At 50.0% G+C, this 18056-nt stretch overlaps 6 protein-coding genes across 6 annotated transcripts; 3 read left to right on the top strand and 3 right to left on the bottom strand.

The window, feature by feature from the left end:
- Nucleotides 1-1849: 1849 nt before the first annotated feature.
- EV420DRAFT_1646875 (uncharacterized protein) lies at nucleotides 1850-2982 on the top strand (the record flags this gene model as incomplete). Its single annotated transcript, XM_060477967.1, has 3 exons — nucleotides 1850-2040; nucleotides 2511-2710; nucleotides 2774-2982. The coding sequence occupies 3 exons, from the start codon at nucleotides 1850-1852 to the stop codon at nucleotides 2980-2982; spliced, it is 600 nt and encodes a 199-aa protein (XP_060326841.1).
- EV420DRAFT_774973 (uncharacterized protein) lies at nucleotides 2897-4075 on the top strand. The gene is made up of 3 exons (XM_060483419.1): nucleotides 2897-3690; nucleotides 3750-3828; nucleotides 3887-4075. The coding sequence occupies exons 1-3, from the start codon at nucleotides 3121-3123 to the stop codon at nucleotides 3949-3951; spliced, it is 714 nt and encodes a 237-aa protein (XP_060326840.1). The 5' UTR covers nucleotides 2897-3120; the 3' UTR covers nucleotides 3952-4075.
- A 4889-nt stretch (nucleotides 4076-8964) lies between these two features.
- On the bottom strand, nucleotides 8965-9775 carry EV420DRAFT_1564571 (uncharacterized protein). Its single transcript, XM_060473983.1, has 3 exons — nucleotides 9558-9775; nucleotides 9091-9505; nucleotides 8965-9044 (listed from the first exon to the last, which is right to left on the bottom strand). The coding sequence occupies exons 1-2, from the start codon at nucleotides 9680-9682 to the stop codon at nucleotides 9322-9324; spliced, it is 309 nt and encodes a 102-aa protein (XP_060326839.1). The 5' UTR covers nucleotides 9683-9775; the 3' UTR covers nucleotides 8965-9044; nucleotides 9091-9321.
- A 48-nt stretch (nucleotides 9776-9823) lies between these two features.
- EV420DRAFT_774200 (uncharacterized protein) lies at nucleotides 9824-11340 on the bottom strand. The gene is made up of 5 exons (XM_060483418.1): nucleotides 10625-11340; nucleotides 10490-10568; nucleotides 10127-10436; nucleotides 9968-10075; nucleotides 9824-9914 (listed from the first exon to the last, which is right to left on the bottom strand). The coding sequence occupies exons 1-4, from the start codon at nucleotides 11222-11224 to the stop codon at nucleotides 10072-10074; spliced, it is 993 nt and encodes a 330-aa protein (XP_060326838.1). The 5' UTR covers nucleotides 11225-11340; the 3' UTR covers nucleotides 9824-9914; nucleotides 9968-10071.
- A 1368-nt stretch (nucleotides 11341-12708) lies between these two features.
- Nucleotides 12709-13371, top strand: EV420DRAFT_1483085 (uncharacterized protein; the record flags this gene model as incomplete). The annotated part of the gene is given in 5 exon segments (XM_060469940.1): nucleotides 12709-12831; nucleotides 12888-12958; nucleotides 12978-13121; nucleotides 13180-13240; nucleotides 13303-13371. The coding sequence occupies 5 exon segments, from the start codon at nucleotides 12709-12711 to the stop codon at nucleotides 13369-13371; spliced, it is 468 nt and encodes a 155-aa protein (XP_060326837.1).
- Nucleotides 13372-17471: 4100 nt separating this feature from the next.
- On the bottom strand, nucleotides 17472-17935 carry EV420DRAFT_1564541 (uncharacterized protein). The gene is made up of 3 exons (XM_060473982.1): nucleotides 17699-17935; nucleotides 17582-17643; nucleotides 17472-17524 (listed from the first exon to the last, which is right to left on the bottom strand). Exons 1-2 carry the CDS (start codon nucleotides 17881-17883, stop codon nucleotides 17637-17639), a joined length of 192 nt encoding a protein of 63 aa, XP_060326836.1. The 5' UTR covers nucleotides 17884-17935; the 3' UTR covers nucleotides 17472-17524; nucleotides 17582-17636.
- Nucleotides 17936-18056: the final 121 nt, after the last annotated feature.

The raw sequence follows: 18056 nt of genomic DNA, 5'->3' as shown, positions 1-18056 counted from the left end.
GCCAGTCGTGTATTCCCAATGATACACTTCGAGGGACGAAGAAGATGTGTTCGTATTGTCGGACGAGAAACGGGCGGCCTGCCTCTGATGTATCCAGCGGACGAATGTAGCGCCGATCGTCCTGATGGAACGATGGTGATCTGGACAAGGTCGGAGGTCGACGCCTTTATGCCGTGGGGTGTTGTCATGCGCGCAGAAAGCTCAACGACGAGAGTTTCTGTAGGAGTAAATATCAACAAAAGACACAAGATGAAAATACGCGTGACATACCACACTCTATCCAGGATACTGTGCAATCTTGTGGGGGTGGCAGGCGGACAGAGAGGATTGCATCTCGGAAGAGTCGAACTCCATGCTCGTCATGATGATGAGCATCGGACCCTCTTGTCCGCGAGAGCGATACGTGCAACTAGTGGTCGCGACAAGGCAAAAGGGTGGCTGAGGTAAGGCGCGAGAGAAGCTGTGGTACACATCTGGGCACGAAAGAGCGGGATGACGCAGACTTGGGAGGCGCCGCGCGGTCGCTCCAGGTAACACGTCCTCTCCTGTATCCCCTTCCACGAGCTTGGTCTTCCAAAAGGGTGGACGGTGTTTTGAATGTGCCTCAACATCAACGCTCTAGAAGACTGTCGTAAGTAGTAAAACCGACATGGACTGCAAACAAGTCTGTCTTCAGAGCCTAGGCGGGAGCAACCTTTTCGGATTCTGTGCCAGATGACGAGACCTAAGCTACGCTGACATCTACCAAGTGTGGTGGTGACGACACAAGAACGCGGTAGCAACAGATCGTTTGAATCATTGGAGCCCCGTTCCAATAAGCGTCAGACCCTTCTATCTATGGGCGTCGTATACTCGGTGCCAACGAAAGGAGCCCTATTGTCCAGTTCAGCACACGCAAACAACGCATCATATTGCTTACAAGATGGAGCTCTGAAGCGTCAACGATCCTCGCTGCTCAAGCCAGAGATGTACGAACTCGAACCGTCCCTGCGCTTCTTTTCGGTCCGCTGGGCGGAGGAGGGGGGGCAAACTGTTTCACGTCGCAAGTGAATGAGGAAAAGTCCAGTGGCGTCAGCGATTTCGGGTATCTGCGTGATGATGGGTACGTTGGGAGGAGATATCAATGGGCCGCTCACGACATCAATTGAGAGTAAAACGAGGTCGGGTTCCGGGAGAACCAGAGCTTGTCGCCTTCAGGCCTCAGGGTCGCGCCGATGAATTTTGTTTGAGTCGAAGCAAAACGCGGTGGCGCAATTCGGGCTGTGGTAACTAGGATGATAGGCTTCCTCCCCCGCAATTTTCTGGTTCTGCAATAGGTGCTGATCGTTGTGGGCTAGCCCGTTCGGTATGATGCGATGCGAAAATTTTTGAGTATGTAGTCAGGGGACTGGCTGACAATAGGTTCGTGGCGCACAAGAATTGCGTGGTTTCCATGGAGGAATGACGAGCTCAGAAGATTTCGTGGTGGGTAAGAGGTAAGCCGGGGGTCATTCCCACGGTCTAAACTCTGCTTCATATTTGGACCTACAAACACCTATATGCTTCATTTTCGTTCAGGCGCGACTTTCATCGCAAGGCCAACGCGTCAAATACCTCTGCGTAAATGCAGACCTTCCCAGAAGGCCTCGAATCGCGTTTAAACGACAGATGTCACTCTGAGCAAGTGCAGCATGTTCGATACGAAATATGGACCATTTACGTTTCCAATCCCCTTCTTGCAGTTTTCTAGTACTACGAAACTAGGAAAAGCTAAATTGCCAAGGCAAGACACTCGGTCCGCAATGGCACGTTGCCCGTACCCTGGTGTATAAAAGGATCAGCGGGTCTTGTGCTTTTCTCCAGCATCATCATGTCTGCCCCAGAAACCGCTACCAAATTCGCACCCACTCAATCCTCCTCTGTCCTCGGTGGACAAATCGTCGGCCGTACTCCGCGCGAGGCTGCTCCCCCCGCGGCTGTGAAGCTGCGTCTTGACCTTAACCTCGAGGTTGAGATTGCCATCCAGGCAAAGGTCAATGGTGACATTACCTTGTCGCTCCTGTGAGTGCAATTGCTCGTGTTTGGCGTGTCGTCGGGCTGACTGTTGGCTTTTAATAGCGAGTAAATGTGCTACGCGCATACTAGGGAGAGGTCGGCGTGCAAGTCGTCGGTTCAAGGTGAGATTTTATCGACATTCGTCGGTTTCGGTCTAATATTTGGTAGACCTAGTCTTTAGTTGACAGTGTATTAGTGTCTGTAGATACCAATGTCAGTGTTATTCTGGGGATAAACATTGAGCAATGAAGGTTTCGCGATCAACGCAATATGGAAACCTTTACCGACTGAGAAATTACGACGCATGTTCCAAATGTCGTTGTGAAAAGAACACAAGTCCGTCGGCCAGCGCTGTTGAGGATGGAGTTGACGCGAATACAGTTGGCGATTTTGATTGCATGATGAGGAGAAGAGAAGAGTAGCCGGCGGCATGTTCCGATCGGTTCTCTCTCTCGCACTAACGCTCAACATGCAAGGCCAGCTCGTATCCTTCTCCCTCCTGCCTCATTCTACGTCCAGCTCAACGAAACCTCCGTTATTACGTCCGTCTACTCTGAACGAACATCAAAATTGGTCTTATTGTTGAGCGATTTTGAATTAGTGCGTTTTGTCCTCTCAGGACAGATGCGTAATACCTTGGTCGACTCTGGCAGGGATGGGAGTTGTCATGAAAAAGGTGCGTGACTTTGTCGATCTTTTTGAAGCTCAGCGCTCAGCATTCAACATAGACCACCACCAGCCCAAAGCACTTCCCTACCTTTGACCGACGTCCCTCTTAGACATTTCAACGCTCATCAAGTCCGAGGACCTGGCACACGAGTCTATGGAACTCCCTTTCTCAACGGTCTACCAGGGAAAGACCTCATTCCGACATCTCGCAGAGTTCACGATGACGACGATACCATCCATATCCTCACAGTTGACATCGAGAGGGCCATCTCGTTCTGATTCACACCGCTATGTTCTCAAAATCCAGTATGGGTGCTGTCGTCGAGCGTTCAGGGCGTTCTCGCAGTGATACACCTTCCTCAAAGTCTCGCAAACGGACCTCAGTCGCAGCCCCGATCCTCCCTCTTGTCTTACACCATGGCCGCCTGTCCCACCAACATCAACGAGTTCCTCACTTTCCTTCCCCAACAACCCAAGCTACGTCCAAACTCGACTGCAGACTCAAATTCCTACACCCCTCTCGAACTCGTCCCCCCAGAGCGCCGCTTCATCTTCTCCCAGCTATACCCCGACCTCCTCCTAAACCTGAAAGACTTCATCAGCGGAGTGGTCAATGACCTCGGCATTGGCGACATGCCTTGCCAGTCGATGCAGAGTGCCCTGAAGGATATGGCAAGGGTATCTTTCCAGAACGAGCGCCAGGTGAGCGAGTATGGCGGCTATGTCACTCAGGCAGTGGAACCTGTCGTCGAGGCTATCGCTGGTCCCACTGTCGGTGTGCGCCATGAGCCTGATGGGTCCGACTTTAACCTTGTTATTGGACGGGACGAGATCGAGGACTGTCGCCTTGATTGGGTGCCCCTAAGAGTCTGTTCCGACAGGGATGTGGATTATTCGGTGCTGCTTTCAGAGGCGGAGGCGTTGAGTATGCCAGTCAGCCTTGATGCTACCCGGAAGCAAACCGGTGCAAAGGCCATGGCCATGAAAGTGGGTGTTCAAGTTGTCCGGTATCATATCAGGCCGTTTACTTATTCCACGCAATTCAGCTCGCACTGCAGATGGTAGCTGCAAACGCCGAGTTTGGGTTTTTCTTTGGTGGGTATATAGCCATTGCTGCACGCCTCAGTGAGCCCGGTCGCCTAGTGTTTTTATCCCTATTCTTACCCACCATTTTGTAGTAAAGTCCACAGACCCCTCTCGTCCCGGACTCATTCTCCTTATTTCGCCTGCGTTCAGACTTTCCAATGAGGCCCCTCCAATCTCGGAAATGCTCACGCCGTTTCAGGCAAACATACAACCCGAGCCGTTCCTTGCCATACTCGTCGCTATGTTATGCGCCGATCTGGTTCCTGGTCATGAGGTCAAGAGCCCGCCTGCTGCTTTTTACTAGCCTCTGCAGTTAATTCCAGATGAAGGGGATGAACGCGACTCGGGTGATAGTGGCGAGGACCGAGACGGGATCCCTGCGTGTTCTGTTCAAGTCGGAACTAATGCTGTACGTGTTTTCCTTTATTCAGACGGTGGAGGATTGCTGATACACTTCATTAGATGATATTGCAGCATCCGTGGTTGAACTGTAGCGACATACATCGCATTTCTATCACTGGAAACCCACATCAACGTCTTTCAGATTTAGATGTTCAGAACATCCTAGCAGTGAAGGGGCTTCATCTCTCTCGACGAAACCACTCTAACCCTCTTCCCTGCAGCCACGGAACCTACTTCACGCTCCCCACATTCCGTCAATAGACGTTAACACGGTGACTCTTCTCGAACAGATTCGAGCGAGTAGGTGGAGTAGCATATACACCTGTCATCTCGAAGGTGCCGACAAGCTGTGCATCATGAAGCTTGTGTCGGAACGTCACTCGGAGATGGTCCTGCGTGAGCTGTACCTGTACGATGTGGTGCTCAAGGGGTGTTCCCTCGTCCCCAGGTGTTATGGGACGTTCCAGAGGCCTGCTAGTGGGTGGTTTGGGTTCTTGCTTGAGAATGCCGGGGATAGCCTTGAGGAGGTGTGTGGCTCGGATTGGGGTGATTTGAAGGTGGGGTTGGGTGTGGTGGAGTGGTGAGTTGTATCATGAATTGTCAGACTTCGTTAACCTGAACGTTTTAAGGAAAAAGCTTATCGATTCGGTGAAGAAACTACATTCGTTGGGTGTCATGCATGGGGATCTGGAACCGCGGAACGTGTCGAGGACTGGGGAGGGGATGTTCAAGTTTTTTGATTTTGGATGGTCGGACGTGCATTGTTGTCGAAGGGGTGGGTGTGAGGAGGTGAGAGAGTTATTGGATGTGTAGTGGAACTTGAAAGAGTGATTAGAGGACGATGGAATCTCGGAAAGTATGTGCGAAAGGCATTATTTCAGTACGTCTGCATCCCGCAGTGTTTTCAAGTAGTGACCGGAATAGCGAGATAATCAACAGGAAGAGCAAAGACCAAGGGAAGGAGCACGCAGTGAAATAACAGAGCGACACGAGGTGGAAACTTGGAGAGAATCGGTAACACTAATTCTCGCTAGTCCCCGATGAGGACGACTGATCAACGACTGATCTGTAGTAAGCTCTCGTTTGGAGTCGCCAGTCTCCTCCTGCATCCTTGCAGTTTCCTCCTTCTGCCTGAAAATCATCAGTTGTATCTCTATGTTCTCTCGTCTCAGCCTTTCAGTCTCTCGCTCGTCCGCCGCCGTTTCTTTCTCAACCGTTCAGTCTCTCGTTGGAGTTCTTCCCTTTCTTGTCTAACCGTTTCTTTCTCTCGTTCATATTCTGCATCCTCCGCCTTCTTTCTGTGTTCCAAGTGTCAGTATACGCCCGATCTTGAATAGAAACGAGGCGAATGCTCCTCGATAACTCATTATTCCGGATGTATCACTGGCCCAGAAGATTTCCAGCTCCTCTCCGAGTCCCACCTACCCAAGCTCAGAACATGTAGCCTTCGGCCCTTCTGGAAGTCGTCGGTCAAACTCCGAGTCGAAGCGCCGGTGATTATGGCGGAACTTCGTCATCTCTCTGTGGATCGCGCAGATTTTGTCAACTTCCTAATGCGCCTCTCCTCCAACGTCGTGTCCCGGTCACCAGGGCAACAACCAGCCTGTATCACTTCCTTCCTCCATCGATCGGGATGCCATCTCGAGAGCTTCAGTTGTGCTGAGCGTACATTGGCCAAGCCTCTCTCTTCGGAGTCGCCAGCCTTGATCGGCAATATGCTCTCATCGGAGGCTTGTTCTACCATCTCTCGCCTTAAAGTTCAACTTGATCCACAATTCGACCAAGTTGCCGAGACCCTCAGTCTTCCCTCAGTCCTATCCAACCTACGCCATCTCATCCTTTGCATAATGGCACCTGCAGAGAAAGATGAGTGGTATCCCATCCTCGATATGATACGCTCCTGCCGTGACGCAAGGTTGATAAAAACTGTTGAACTGCAGTTGCGGGTGATGAGTGTACATCAACGGACGGCTATGATATCGCAGCAGAAATCAGAGCACTCACTGGGGACAGGTTGGAGATGCGGGTTGAGGTGTGGAACCCGCGGGCTATGGAAGACTGGCTGGGTTTCATGGGTCGACCATCATCGGATGAAACAGAGTTTAAGTACATCCTGACTGGCGCGTAGATGCTGCAGGCAGTTCATACGTGATGCGGGCATCCGTCCAAATTTATATATCATCAAACCCCCATTGGTGTGATGCGGGAGGATTCTGTCCAAAGTCTTCAATTTGAACCTTGTTCAGGCATTGAGACTTCGCTATTCCAAATAGAACCGGCGAATTTTTTAGTGGCTTGTTCTCTATTTTCCATCGTGCGCGGCCTAATTCAATCATCCAACTGATACAAAAACACGCGGAAGCATAAGCATCGATTCTCTTCATACGAACACGTCACTACTGTAATCTCGAAACACTTGGTACAAATGGAAACAACTGTTGAAGTTATGCACTGGTCCGCTCTTCTTAGTTAACCTTGTTGAGGACCCACGCGTTGTTCCCCTCTTGGGTCTCTGATCCCTTCCTGACTTGGACCTGTATACGTTCAATCCTCAAACTCGCATTCTCAGCAAGGATGTAGCAGACAGCAGACTTACGATTGGGCCGATGCTGACGTCCGTAAACCAATACAAGTCCTGACCCGAAGCGGGAATGATCCTGACAGACCAGACGGTACATTTAACGGAAAATCTGGCACAGTTAGCCACCGACTTACTCATACTGCCCGGCGGTCGAAGTGGCATCAACCTGCCAGTTCACAGGCTCGCTAGACCAGATGAGCTTACTACCGGATGCAGCGTTCTGTTTGTATCTGAGATTGGAAAGTGTCGACGATCGAAGGGTTGAAGGAAAATACCTGAGGCAAAGCGGCATACAATCCATTGATGCCCTTGATGGTGACATTGGTGGTGATAGTGGGTTGAAGGGCCTTATTGAAGGTCAAAGTCTGCGACGAGGTCGGTCAGCATTAGATGCTACTCCTGAACGTCAACCACAACTCACAGCGCCCTCAGGGATGCCGCCGTTACCATCGGCTGTTGCGACGATCTGGCCGGGTACATCACACTTGGTGCTGGTGATATAGTAATCGGTTTGAACACTTTGAGCGGTATAGTTCTGAGACATGGTTGTTAGTTGTCGATATTGTTGGTGAATTGAGGAGGGGAAGTGTGAGGATATCAAGAGGCGAAAGATTGCAGTTTTATACTGCCAGCTGAAGATTCGGAATAAACGAACATGACGATTCTCTGTGTTGACATATTTTTCTAAGGACTGCTCAAGGCTCCGTCGACCCACAGTGTATGTATTACTTACAGCATGCTTTGGAGAAATCTCATGATCGTACGGCGATATTCCAGTCCGACAAATGTCATTGGTGACTTATTGTACATCGCGACAGAACCCTAGAATTCGGGCCGAGAGTCATACACCAATGTAATAATTCTAATGGTTCTCACCTCACCGTCACGGTCTGTTCTCGTGGTAGTTTATTTGGTTGCAGTGCGTTCATATGACGTTCCCTTCGTACAGAGACGCCCAACCTCGATGCGACTTTGGACCTTACCTAAACTCGGAACTCTGTTCTTGCGGCACCGTGATTCTTTCTCCTTGAACAAACAGCAGAGGTCACCTGTAGACGCTGCTCCACCGTGGTACCGTCCGGGCACATTCAAATTCTGAACGTTAAGCAACCTCTCATCAATTCGTGATACCTTCGTGACAAATAGACTACCTTTGACAGATCTCAGCGCACGCTCCATTGAAGTTCCGAGTATCGAGAAACTCGGTTTGAAACATATGCAAGACCGGGACCTACATGTATGTGCCTTCACTGCTGGGGCCGGTTCATTTTCCTGAGAACGGAACAAGGCATTCTAAAAATGTCGTGACTCTTCATCCCCTTTGTACGCAGACGGGACACGGAAAACGCAATGGAAAAACACGTCCTCTTTAGTGCTCCGGTTTCCTTTGTTCTGAGTGCGGGGACACCTTTTTCATCCCGTTTCTTCGGTTCTTTTCCTTCACCTAAAACAGTAAGGAAGTTATCTCATCTTTCAACTCATTTGTGCGAACTCATCTTTACGACTTGAAGTCAATGTGAGATATTGCGACATTTCGAGGTCTTGTTTCTCCGCAAAGAAAATGTACCGGCTCCAGAAGTACTTTTTCGTGCCTTCCGTTGTGTACCACCACAACGTGACCTCTTGGAACGCTCTACCCCCCAGTCCCTTTGTCAAAAGAGAATCAATAGCGTGCATGACCGTCCGACTCTTCTTTCACTCCACAAGGCATAGGTACGACAACTTAGTGTCGCGTAACCGCCCTTCTAGATACAGGGCCTTCAAGCATCCTGTCAAAATGCGTCATCCAGCTGCGGCCCTATCACAAGTTTCAATAAACGGAGTTGTTGTGGGTTATTTTACCACGGCGGCACCCACTTTGCGTGAAGGGATGAATGTTCACTTCGTTTTGGCACTCCGCCCAGTAACATTTCTCATAAATGAATATGGTCCAGATATTAGCAGCCGGAATGAGATGTGAATCAACACTGCGCTTGATTCAGTGCGAAAGGAGCGTGGTCAGGGTGGATTGGAGGTGCTCTAGTCTATTGGACTTACCTTATTTCAGGGAATTGCACCAACACTTCTTGTAGTAACAAACGTTGGCCGCGTTTTCCATTCACCGCCGCGATGTTGACGTACGAGCCTCAAAAGGTCGGGGCCACGTACGTATGCTCTTGAAATCGTCCCACCATGAGCACAGAGTCGAACAGCACCAACGAAGAAAGGTATAAGTCGTCCCAAACCTACAAATTCTGTAACGCTTTGAGGGCAGTCGTCAGACCAATCACGCCTAAGAGACAGGTTAACGTCAATCATAACTGAAGATGCCTGCTCACCTGCACCGACCGAGGTGAACGCTCATACCTTCGAGTCGGAAATAGCCAATCATATCTTCCGGTACAGCAAGGATTAGCTTAATACATACACCCGCGGGACTCTTATAGAACGGATAATTTGACCACAGAAACCAAACTGGTAAGCTCGCTAAAAACTGACTCCAAAACTGCGGGATGGCATGCCTTTCCGAGCTTCAATCGTCCTCTAATCATTCCCCCAGCCCACACCCACTACACATCCAACAACTCTCTCAACTCCTCACACCCATCCCTTCGACAACGATGCATCTCCGACCGTCCAAAATCAAAAAACTTGAACGTCCCTTCCCCAGCCCTTGCCACATTCCGCGGTTCCAGATCCCAGTGCATGACACCCAACGAATGCAGTTTCTTCACCGAATCGACAAGATTTTTCCTTAGAACAATCGGTTAAAAATCAAGTCGGAGAGATAACGAGGACGCCTCACCACTTCACCACACCCAAATCCACCTTCACATCACCCCACTCCGAGCCATACACATCCTCAAGACTCCCTAACGTTCTCAAGCAAGAACCCAAACCAGCCACCAGCCGGCCTCTGGAACGTTCCATAAAACTGAGGGACGAGGGAACACCCCTTGAGCACCACCTCGTACATGTATAGCTCACGCAAGACCATCTCCGAGTGACGTTCCGACACGAGCTTCATGATGCACAGCTTGTCGGCACCTTCGAGGCGACATGTGTATATGCTGCTCCATCTACTCGCTCGAATCTGTTCGAGAAGAGTCACCGTGTTAACGTCTATTGACGGAATGCGGGGAGCACGAATTAGGTTCCGCGGCTGCAGGGAAGAGGGTTAGAGTGGTTTCGTCGAGAGAGATGGAGCCTCTTCACTGCTAGGATGTTCTGCACATCTAAATTTAAAAGACGTTGAGGTGGGTTTCCGATGATAGATATACGGTGTATGTCGCTACAGTTCAACCACGGATGCTGCAATATCATCTAATGAAGTGTATCAGCAATCTTCCACTATCTGAATACCGGAAAACACACACAGCATTGGTTCCGACTTGAACAGAACACGCAGGGATACCATCTCGATCTTCGTCATTATCACCTGAGTCGTGTTCATCTTCTTTATATGGCAGAGGCTGGTAAAAAGCAGCAGGCGGGCTCTTGACCTCATGTCCAGGAACCAGATTGGCGCATAACATAGCGACGAGTATGGCAAGGAACGGCTCGGGTTGTATGGTAGCCTGAAACGGCGTGAGCGTTTCTGGGATTGGAAGGGCCTCATTGGAAAGTCTGAACGCAGGCGAAAGCAGGAGGATGAGTCCCAAACGAGAGGGGTCTGTAGACTTTACTACAAATGGTGGTGTAAGAATAAAAGGCCACGGGAAATGAGGAGAGGCTCACCAAGCTGTGCAGCAATCGCGATATATCCACCAAAGAAAAACCCAAACTCGGTGTTTGCAGCTACCATCTGCAATGCAAGCTGAATTGTATGAGATTAGCGGCATAATATGATACTCGATGTCGATGAACACTTACTTTCACGACCATGGCCTTCGCACCAGTTTGCTTGCGAGTAGCATCAAGACTGAATGGCCTACTCAACGCTTCCGCTTGTGCGAGCAACACCGGATGCGCCACATTCATATCGGCACAGGCGTTTAGTGACACCCAATGAAACCGACCGTCCTCGGTCTTGTCCCGTCGTCCAATAGTAAAACTGAAGGAGCCTATCTGGGACCCTTGGAGTATACCGACAGCTTGGTGGCGCACACTGATTATGCGACCTGCGAGACCCTTGACGACAGGTCGCACCACTTCAGCGACATAGCCGCCATACTCGCTCACCTGGCGCTCCGTCCGGAAAGACACCATTGCCATATCGTCCAAGGCATCCTGCATCGACTGACACGACACGTCGCCAACGCCGAGGTCATTGACCACTCCACCGATGATGTCTTTCAGGTTTAGGAGGAGATTGGGGTATAGCTGGGAGGAGATGAAGCGGTGCTCTGGAGGGACGAGTTCGAGGGGGGTGTAGGAATCCGAGTCTGCAGAACTCGTCGAGTTTGGAGGTGGCTTGTGTTGTTGGGGAAGGAAGGTGAGGAATTCATTGATGTTGGCGGGACAAGCGGTCATGATGTAAGACAAGAGGGAGGATCGAGGCTGCGACTGAGGCAGCAGCGAGACTTTGAGGAAGGTGCATCACTGTCAGAAGGCCTTGAACGCTGCGCTCAACGACAGCACCCATACTGGATTTTGAGAACATAGCGGTGTGAATCAGAACGAGTTGACCCTCTCGATGTCAACTGTGAGGATATGGATGGTTTCGTCGTCATCGTGAGCTCGTTGTAATGCTGCGACAGGTCTTTCATGAGCCTGGTGGAACGTTGAGAAATGGAGTTCCATGGGTTCGAGTGCCAGGTCCTTGGAGTTGATAAGCACTTTGATATTTACGGTGGAACGTCTAAGAGACGTCGGTCAAAGGAATTGGGCTGGTGTAGGTCTATGCTGAGACTTCAGAAAGATCGACAAAATCGCGTACCTTCATGATGATAGCTCCGACCTTCCCTTCATCCTCAAGGCATTGCGCATCTGCCCAAAAGGTCGGTCGATTTGCACAAGCTGGGCTGGACGATAGCATCTTTCTCAACAAGACAACAGACTTTGAATGAAGATAAGCGATGGCCCATTAAGCATTGACATGGACGTGAGATGTTAAGAGCCTCAAAACTTCTGATGAAACGAGCGTGTTCTGTAGTGATGGTAGGAAGAGAACTAGCAAGTCCGAAAAAGGAAGCTTAAATTCGTTTCAAACTTGGTATGGACCCCAAACAACACTCAAATTGATATCTAAAGGTATGAACACCGCTAAATACGCCCAAGAGGTTGGATAGGAAAAGGGAGAGATAATCAGATGGGATATACAGGACATTGTCTCCGCCCACTTGTAATGATTTTAGCGCTTCAACCAAGGTGCTACATCGCAAGTGCCCTTACCTATCACACCATCACCGAACGTTCACTCTACCCTCTACGACCTCGGCACAATCACTCGCTGAAACCCCAAAAATCAGCTCGACAACACCCCAGACAGCACAAAGGGGTGACCTCTGCTGTTTGTTCAAGGAGAAAGAATCATGGTGCCGCAAGAACAGAGTTCCGAGTTTAGGTAAGGTCCAAAGTCGCATTGAGTTGGGCATCTCTGTACGAAGGGAACGTCATATGAACGCACTGCAACCAAATAAACTACCATGAGAAAAGACCGTGACGGTGAGGTGAGAACCATTAAAATTTTTATATTGGTGTATTACTCTGGGCCTGAATTCTAGGGTTCTGTCGCAATGTACAATAAGTCACCAATGACACCCGTCGGACTGGAATATCACCGTACGATCATGGGATTTCTCCAAAGCATGCTGTAAGTAATACATACACTGTGGGTCGACGGGGCCTTGAGCAGTCCTTAGAAAAATATGTCAACACAGAGAATCGTCATGTTCGTTTATTCCGAGTCTTGGTCACTCACCCACAGCTGGCAGTATAAAACTGCAATCCTTCGCCTCTTGACATCCTCACACTTCCCCTCCTCAATTCACCAACAATATCAACAACTAACAACCATGTCTCAGAACTATACCGCTCAAAGTGCTGAAACCGGTTACTATATCACCAGCACCAACTCTGATGTACCCGGCCAGACCGTCGCAACAGCCGATGGTAACGGCGGCATCCCTGAGGGCGCTGTGAGTTATGGTTGACGTTCAGGAGTAGCATCTAATGCTGACCGACCTTGTCACAGACTTTGACCTTCAGTAAGGTCGTTCAATCCCCTAGCACCGTCAATGTCACCATCAAGGGCATCAATGGATTGTACGTCACTTTGCCTCAGGTATTTTCCTTCAACCCTTCGATCGTCGACACTTTCCAATCTCGGATACAAACAGAACGCTGCATCCGGTAGTGAGCTCATCTGGTCTAGCGAGCCTGTGAACTGGCAGGTTGATGTCGCTCCGGCTTCGACCGAGTTCTATGAGTAAGTCGGTGGCTAGCTGTGCCAGATTTTCCGTTAAATGTACCGTCTGGTCTGTCAGGATCATTCCCGCTTCAGGTCAGGACTTGTTTTGGGTTACGGGCGTCCAGATCGGCCCAATCGTAAGTCTGCTGTCTGCTACATCCTTGCTGAGAATGTGAGTTTGAGGATTGAACGTATACAGGTCCAAGTCAGGAGCGGAGCGGACATCCAAAGGAAGGAGAACCAGTGGACCCTCAACAAGGTTGACTAAGAAGAGTGGACCAGTGCATAACTTCAACAGTTGTTGTTTCCATTTGTACCAAGTGTTTCGAGATTACAGTAGTGACGTGTTTGTATGAAGAGAATCGATGCTTGTGCTTCCGCGTGTTTTTGTATCAGTTTGATGATTGAATTAGGCCGCGCACGATGGAAAATAGAGAGCAAGCCACTGAAAAAGTCGCCAGTTCTATTTGGAATAACGAAGTCTCAATGCCCGACCTAGGTTCAAGTTGAAGACTTTGGGAAGAATCCTCCCGGCGCATCACACCAATGGGGGTTTGATGATACATAAATTTGGACAGATGCCCGCATCACGTATGAACTGCCTACGGCATCGACGCGCCAGTCAGGATGTACTTAAACTCTGTCTCATCCGATGATGGTCGACCCATGAAATTTAAACCCGGCTCAGTCTTCCATAGCCGGCGGGTTCCACGCCTCAACCCGCATCTCCAACCTGTCCCCAGTGAGTGCTCTGATTTCTGCTGTGATATCATAGCCGTTCATTGTCCCCAGAATAACACTGTCATTAGTATCTAATAGGTATACAGACACTAATACACTGTCAACCAAGGACTAGGTCTACTAAATATCAGACCGAAACCGACGAATATGTCCATAAAATCTCACCTTGAACTGACGATTGCACGCCGACCTCTTCCTGGTATGCGCATAGCCACATTTACTCGCTGTAAAACCCAACAATCAGCCCGACGACGCACCAAACAGAAGTACTGCACTCACAGGAGCGACAAGGTGATATCACCATTGACCTTGGCCTGAATGGCGATCTCAACCTCGAGGTCGAGGTCAAGACAGAGCTTGAGAGCTGCAGGGGGAGCAGCCTCGCGCGGAGTACGACCGACGATTTGAGAGGAAGATTGGGTCGGTGCGAATTTGGTAGCAGTTTCTGGGGTAGACATGGTGATGCTGAAGAGAGGGAGTCGGCGAGGTGGGAGCTTTTATACGCCAGTGTACGGGCAATGTGCCATCGTGGACCGAGTGTCTTGCCTTGGCAATTTAGCGTTTCCTAGTTTCGTAGAAGACTGCAAGAAGAGGGTTGTTGAAAACGTAAAGGCTCTTATTTCGTATCGAACATGCTGTAGTTGAGGCTAGTGACATCTGTCGTTTAAACGCGATTCGAGGCCTTCTTGGAAAGTTCGCATTTGCGCTTGCTTTGTCGTTGAAGAAAATCGCGTTCGAACGAAAATACAGCGTACGGTGGGTATTTGTAGGTCCAGAGTTTAGACCGTGGGAATAACCCCCGGCTTGCCTCTTACCCACCACGACCTTCTCACCATGAAAATCACGCAGTACTTGTGCGCCCCGAATTTATCCCTTACCAAATGTCAGCCACATACTCAAAAATTCCCCATCTCGTCATACCGAACGGGCTAGCCCACAACGCTCAGCACCTATCGCAGAACTAGCAAATTGCGAGGTCCTTGCACGAAGCCTATCAATCCCTAGTTACCACAGCCCAAGTTGCGCCACCGCGTTTTGCTTCGACTTGAATAAATTCACCAACGCGACCCTGAAAACGACAAACTCTGGTTCTCCCGGAACTCGACCTCGTTTTACTCTCAATTGATCTCTTGAGCGGCCCATTGATATCTCCTCCCAACGTACCCATCATCACACAGATACCCGAAATTGCTGACGCCACTGGACCATTGAATGTGCCTCATTCACTCGCGACGTGAAACAGTTTGTCCCCCTCCCCTCCGCTCAGCTAAAAGATAGACTAACTGTTTCATGGAACCGAAAAGAAGTGCAGGGACAATTCGAGTTCGTACATCCCTGGCTTGAATGAGCAGCGAGGATCGAGAGCTCGCAATCGCTCCATCTTATGATGCGTTGTTTGCGTGTGCTGTATGCTGAATCGGACAATAGGCTCCTTTCGTTCGGCACCAAGTATACGATGCTGGTCTAACGCTTGTTGGAACGGGGCTCCAATTAATGATCTGTTGCTACCGCGTTCTTCTGAATCTGTCGTAACTACCACATTTGGGAGATGCCAATCCTCATCAGGCGCAAAATCCGAAAAGGTTCAAGCTCCCGCCTAGGCTCTGAAGACAAACTTCCTTTGACGCGTCTATGTCGGTTTTAACTATTTACGACAGCGTTGATGTTGAGGCCCTTCTCGTATCATTCAAAACACCGTCCACCCTTTTAGCTCGTGGAAGGGGATACAGGAGAGGACGTGTTACCTGAAGCGACCGAGCGGCGCCTCCCAAGTCTGCGTCATCCCGCTCTTTCGTCAGACGACGTGCTCAGATGTGCACCACAGCTTCTCTCGCGCCTTACCTCTGCCACCCTTCAGCAAGACTTTCTTTGCCTGGTCGCGACTACAAGTTGCACGTATCGCTCTCGCGGACAAGAGGGTCCGATGCTCATCATGACGAGGAGCATGGAGTTCGACTCTTTCCGAGATGTAATCCTTTCTTCCCCGCCAGGATGTGGTTTGTTACGTCTCATGTCTTTTGCTCCTTCGTCGTTGCACATGACAACACATCAGGATTCGCATCTCGTCCAAACCATCACCTTGTGATCGTTCCACCAGCGCTACATTCGTCTGGTGGACACATCAGAGGCACTGGCAGGCCGCCCGTTTCGAGCCCCTAGCCGTATCCTCTTGGGAATACGCGACCTGGCAAGAAGAATTTCAACGCTGGTAACGGTAACATCTCGTTGTCCGCCTCCTTTCCTCTTTCTCTTGCGCGCGCCGAGGATGCAAAATATGACTTGAAGCCTTCGTTCAGGATCCGACGTGTTATGGTCTCTGGTTACCTTTCGCTCAGTAAAGTTACTTGGGCTCGCTTTCATATCAAGGTCTAGTTGACACTTGTCACTTACGTTCCCCTGGCAAGCGATCGATGTTAATATCCATACTTCATAGTATCTAGTTGAGGTACTAGAATATAGCTTGGACGAAGATGGACTACTCTCACAAGGCTAATGAAGTTGGTCCAAAGCCCTCGCGGAACGAAGGCAAGTTCAAATCTCGATGTCAATAGCACCGGTCTAGCCGATGGACCTAAAACCGATTCATTGACAGCACAAGTCCTTTAAATAATAGAGGCCACTCTCTTGTCTGGATTGTGTTTTCAAAGGCCCGAGCTTGGGGGTGGGTTCTTATATTTACGCCCCGGCAATGGCGTGAGCTACAGCTTGGATACAGCAGCTGAGGACGCGAAGAACAGACGAACTAACTGTCCGTCCTGGATTGACGATTACATCTCGAGAGATTCGAACTCTATGCCAATAAGCATCGGACCATTTTGTCCGCGAATGTGGACTCGGACTCGGAGCCCTCGATGTGAATCCATGCCTGTTGCGAATCGAGTGTTGGCCATCAAAGTTCTATCACGGCGGGGAAAGCTACCAACGCCACGAGGAGACCTGGTAAAGGAATTGAGGATTAGGCTGGGATGTGGAGGTACAAGTTGGCCTGGGCGACGTTGAGGGGCTAGTCGCGGAAAGGAACGTAGGTAGGGATTCCGCCTGGACTAAGTATTTTGACACAGGTAGCCGGCGGTCCTAGTTTGGGTGACTGAACGCGAACCGTGTGATGATGCTGGACTATTTCATGTAGCCGCATGAAGTTTGTGAGCAAGCTAGGTAAAGCAGAGGACAGAACGCACCGAATTCGTTCTCCCCATTGCGTCGACGACAAGACCAATTGTGATGTACTGTAGCTGTGCAGCTTCAGAAGTTCACGTTCCAAGTAGACACCGTAATAGAAGGATGGTAGCAGAGGTTTCGTTGAGCTGGACTTGCATAAAATGTCGAGAAGGGAGTAGGGAGAAGCATACAAGGTGGCCTGGCATGTCGAGCGTCAGTGCGAGAGAGGACCGATCGGAGGATGCCGCTGGCTACTCTTCTCTTCTTCTCACGACCATAACAACCCATGCAATCGAAAACACTAAGCCCAGTCCAGCTGTATTTGGGTCGACATCCGCAACAGCGCTAGCCGACGGCCTTATCTTCTCTTCACAACAACACTCGAGACAGGCGTCGTAAAGGTTCTTATTATCGAGATGCGCTGATCACAAAACCTCAAATGCTTAACGAACGTTTATCCCCAGAAGAACACTGACATTGGTATCTACAGACACTAATACATTGTCAACCAAGGACTAGGTCTAACAAATGTCCATGTCAGCACGAAACCGACGAATACATCCGATGATAAATCTCACCTCGAACGGACGACTGCACGCCCACCCCTCCCTAATAGTTATGCGCGTAGCACATTTACTCACTGCAAACACCAACACTCAGCCCGACGACGCGCCAAACGGAAGCAAAGCACTTACAGGAGCGACAAAGTGATGTCACCATTGACCTTGGCCTGGATGGCGATCTCAACCTCGAGGTTAAGGTCAAGACGAAGCTTCAAGGCAGCAGGAGGAGCAGCCTCGCGAGGGGTGCGACCGACAATCTGTCCGCCGAGGACAGAGGAGGATTGGGTAGGTGCGAATTTGGTTTCTGGGGCAGACATTGTGATGCTGGAGAGAGGGCATGGACTTAGTTGTCCTTTTATACGAGTATAGTCCCCCCTAGGACCGGGGCGAGAGCAACGTTATGGTGCGCGGTGCACGGTGCATTTAGCAACTCGGGTGCCTCTTGGTTGCATTCTGATTGAGTAGAGAAGACTGTATGGAGAGAAGGTTA

Source organism: Desarmillaria tabescens (assembly GCF_030435595.1).
Source record: "Desarmillaria tabescens strain CCBAS 213 chromosome Unknown EV420scaffold_38, whole genome shotgun sequence".
Taxonomy (NCBI): Eukaryota; Fungi; Basidiomycota; class Agaricomycetes; order Agaricales; family Physalacriaceae; genus Desarmillaria; species Desarmillaria tabescens.
This window is presented reverse-complemented; position numbering and strand designations above follow the sequence as displayed.

What these genes read in the sequence shown, in the direction of transcription:
- EV420DRAFT_774973 (XM_060483419.1), top strand. Translation starts at nt 3,121, where the DNA reads ATGGCCGCCTGTCCCACCAACATCAACGAGTTCCTCACTTTCCTTCCC. An exon ending in CAAAGGCCATGGCCATGAAA is followed by an intron (nt 3,691 to 3,749) that starts GTGGGTGTTCAA and finishes CACGCAATTCAG; the next exon opens with CTCGCACTGCAGATGGTAGC. An exon ending in AGCCATTGCTGCACGCCTCA is followed by an intron (nt 3,829 to 3,886) that starts GTGAGCCCGGTC and finishes TTTGTAGTAAAG; the next exon opens with TCCACAGACCCCTCTCGTCC.
- EV420DRAFT_1564571 (XM_060473983.1), bottom strand. Translation starts at nt 9,682, where the DNA reads ATGGAACGTTCCAGAGGCCGGCTGGTGGCTGGTTTGGGTTCTTGCTTG. An exon ending in GATTTGGGTGTGGTGAAGTG is followed by an intron (nt 9,506 to 9,557) that starts GTGAGGCGTCCT and finishes GATTGTTCTAAG; the next exon opens with GAAAAATCTTGTCGATTCGG.
- EV420DRAFT_774200 (XM_060483418.1), bottom strand. Translation starts at nt 11,224, where the DNA reads ATGACCGCTTGTCCCGCCAACATCAATGAATTCCTCACCTTCCTTCCC. An exon ending in CGAAGGCCATGGTCGTGAAA is followed by an intron (nt 10,569 to 10,624) that starts GTAAGTGTTCAT and finishes CATACAATTCAG; the next exon opens with CTTGCATTGCAGATGGTAGC. An exon ending in CGCGATTGCTGCACAGCTTG is followed by an intron (nt 10,437 to 10,489) that starts GTGAGCCTCTCC and finishes CACCATTTGTAG; the next exon opens with TAAAGTCTACAGACCCCTCT.
- EV420DRAFT_1564541 (XM_060473982.1), bottom strand. Translation starts at nt 17,883, where the DNA reads ATGTCTGCCCCAGAAACCAAATTCGCACCTACCCAATCCTCCTCTGTC.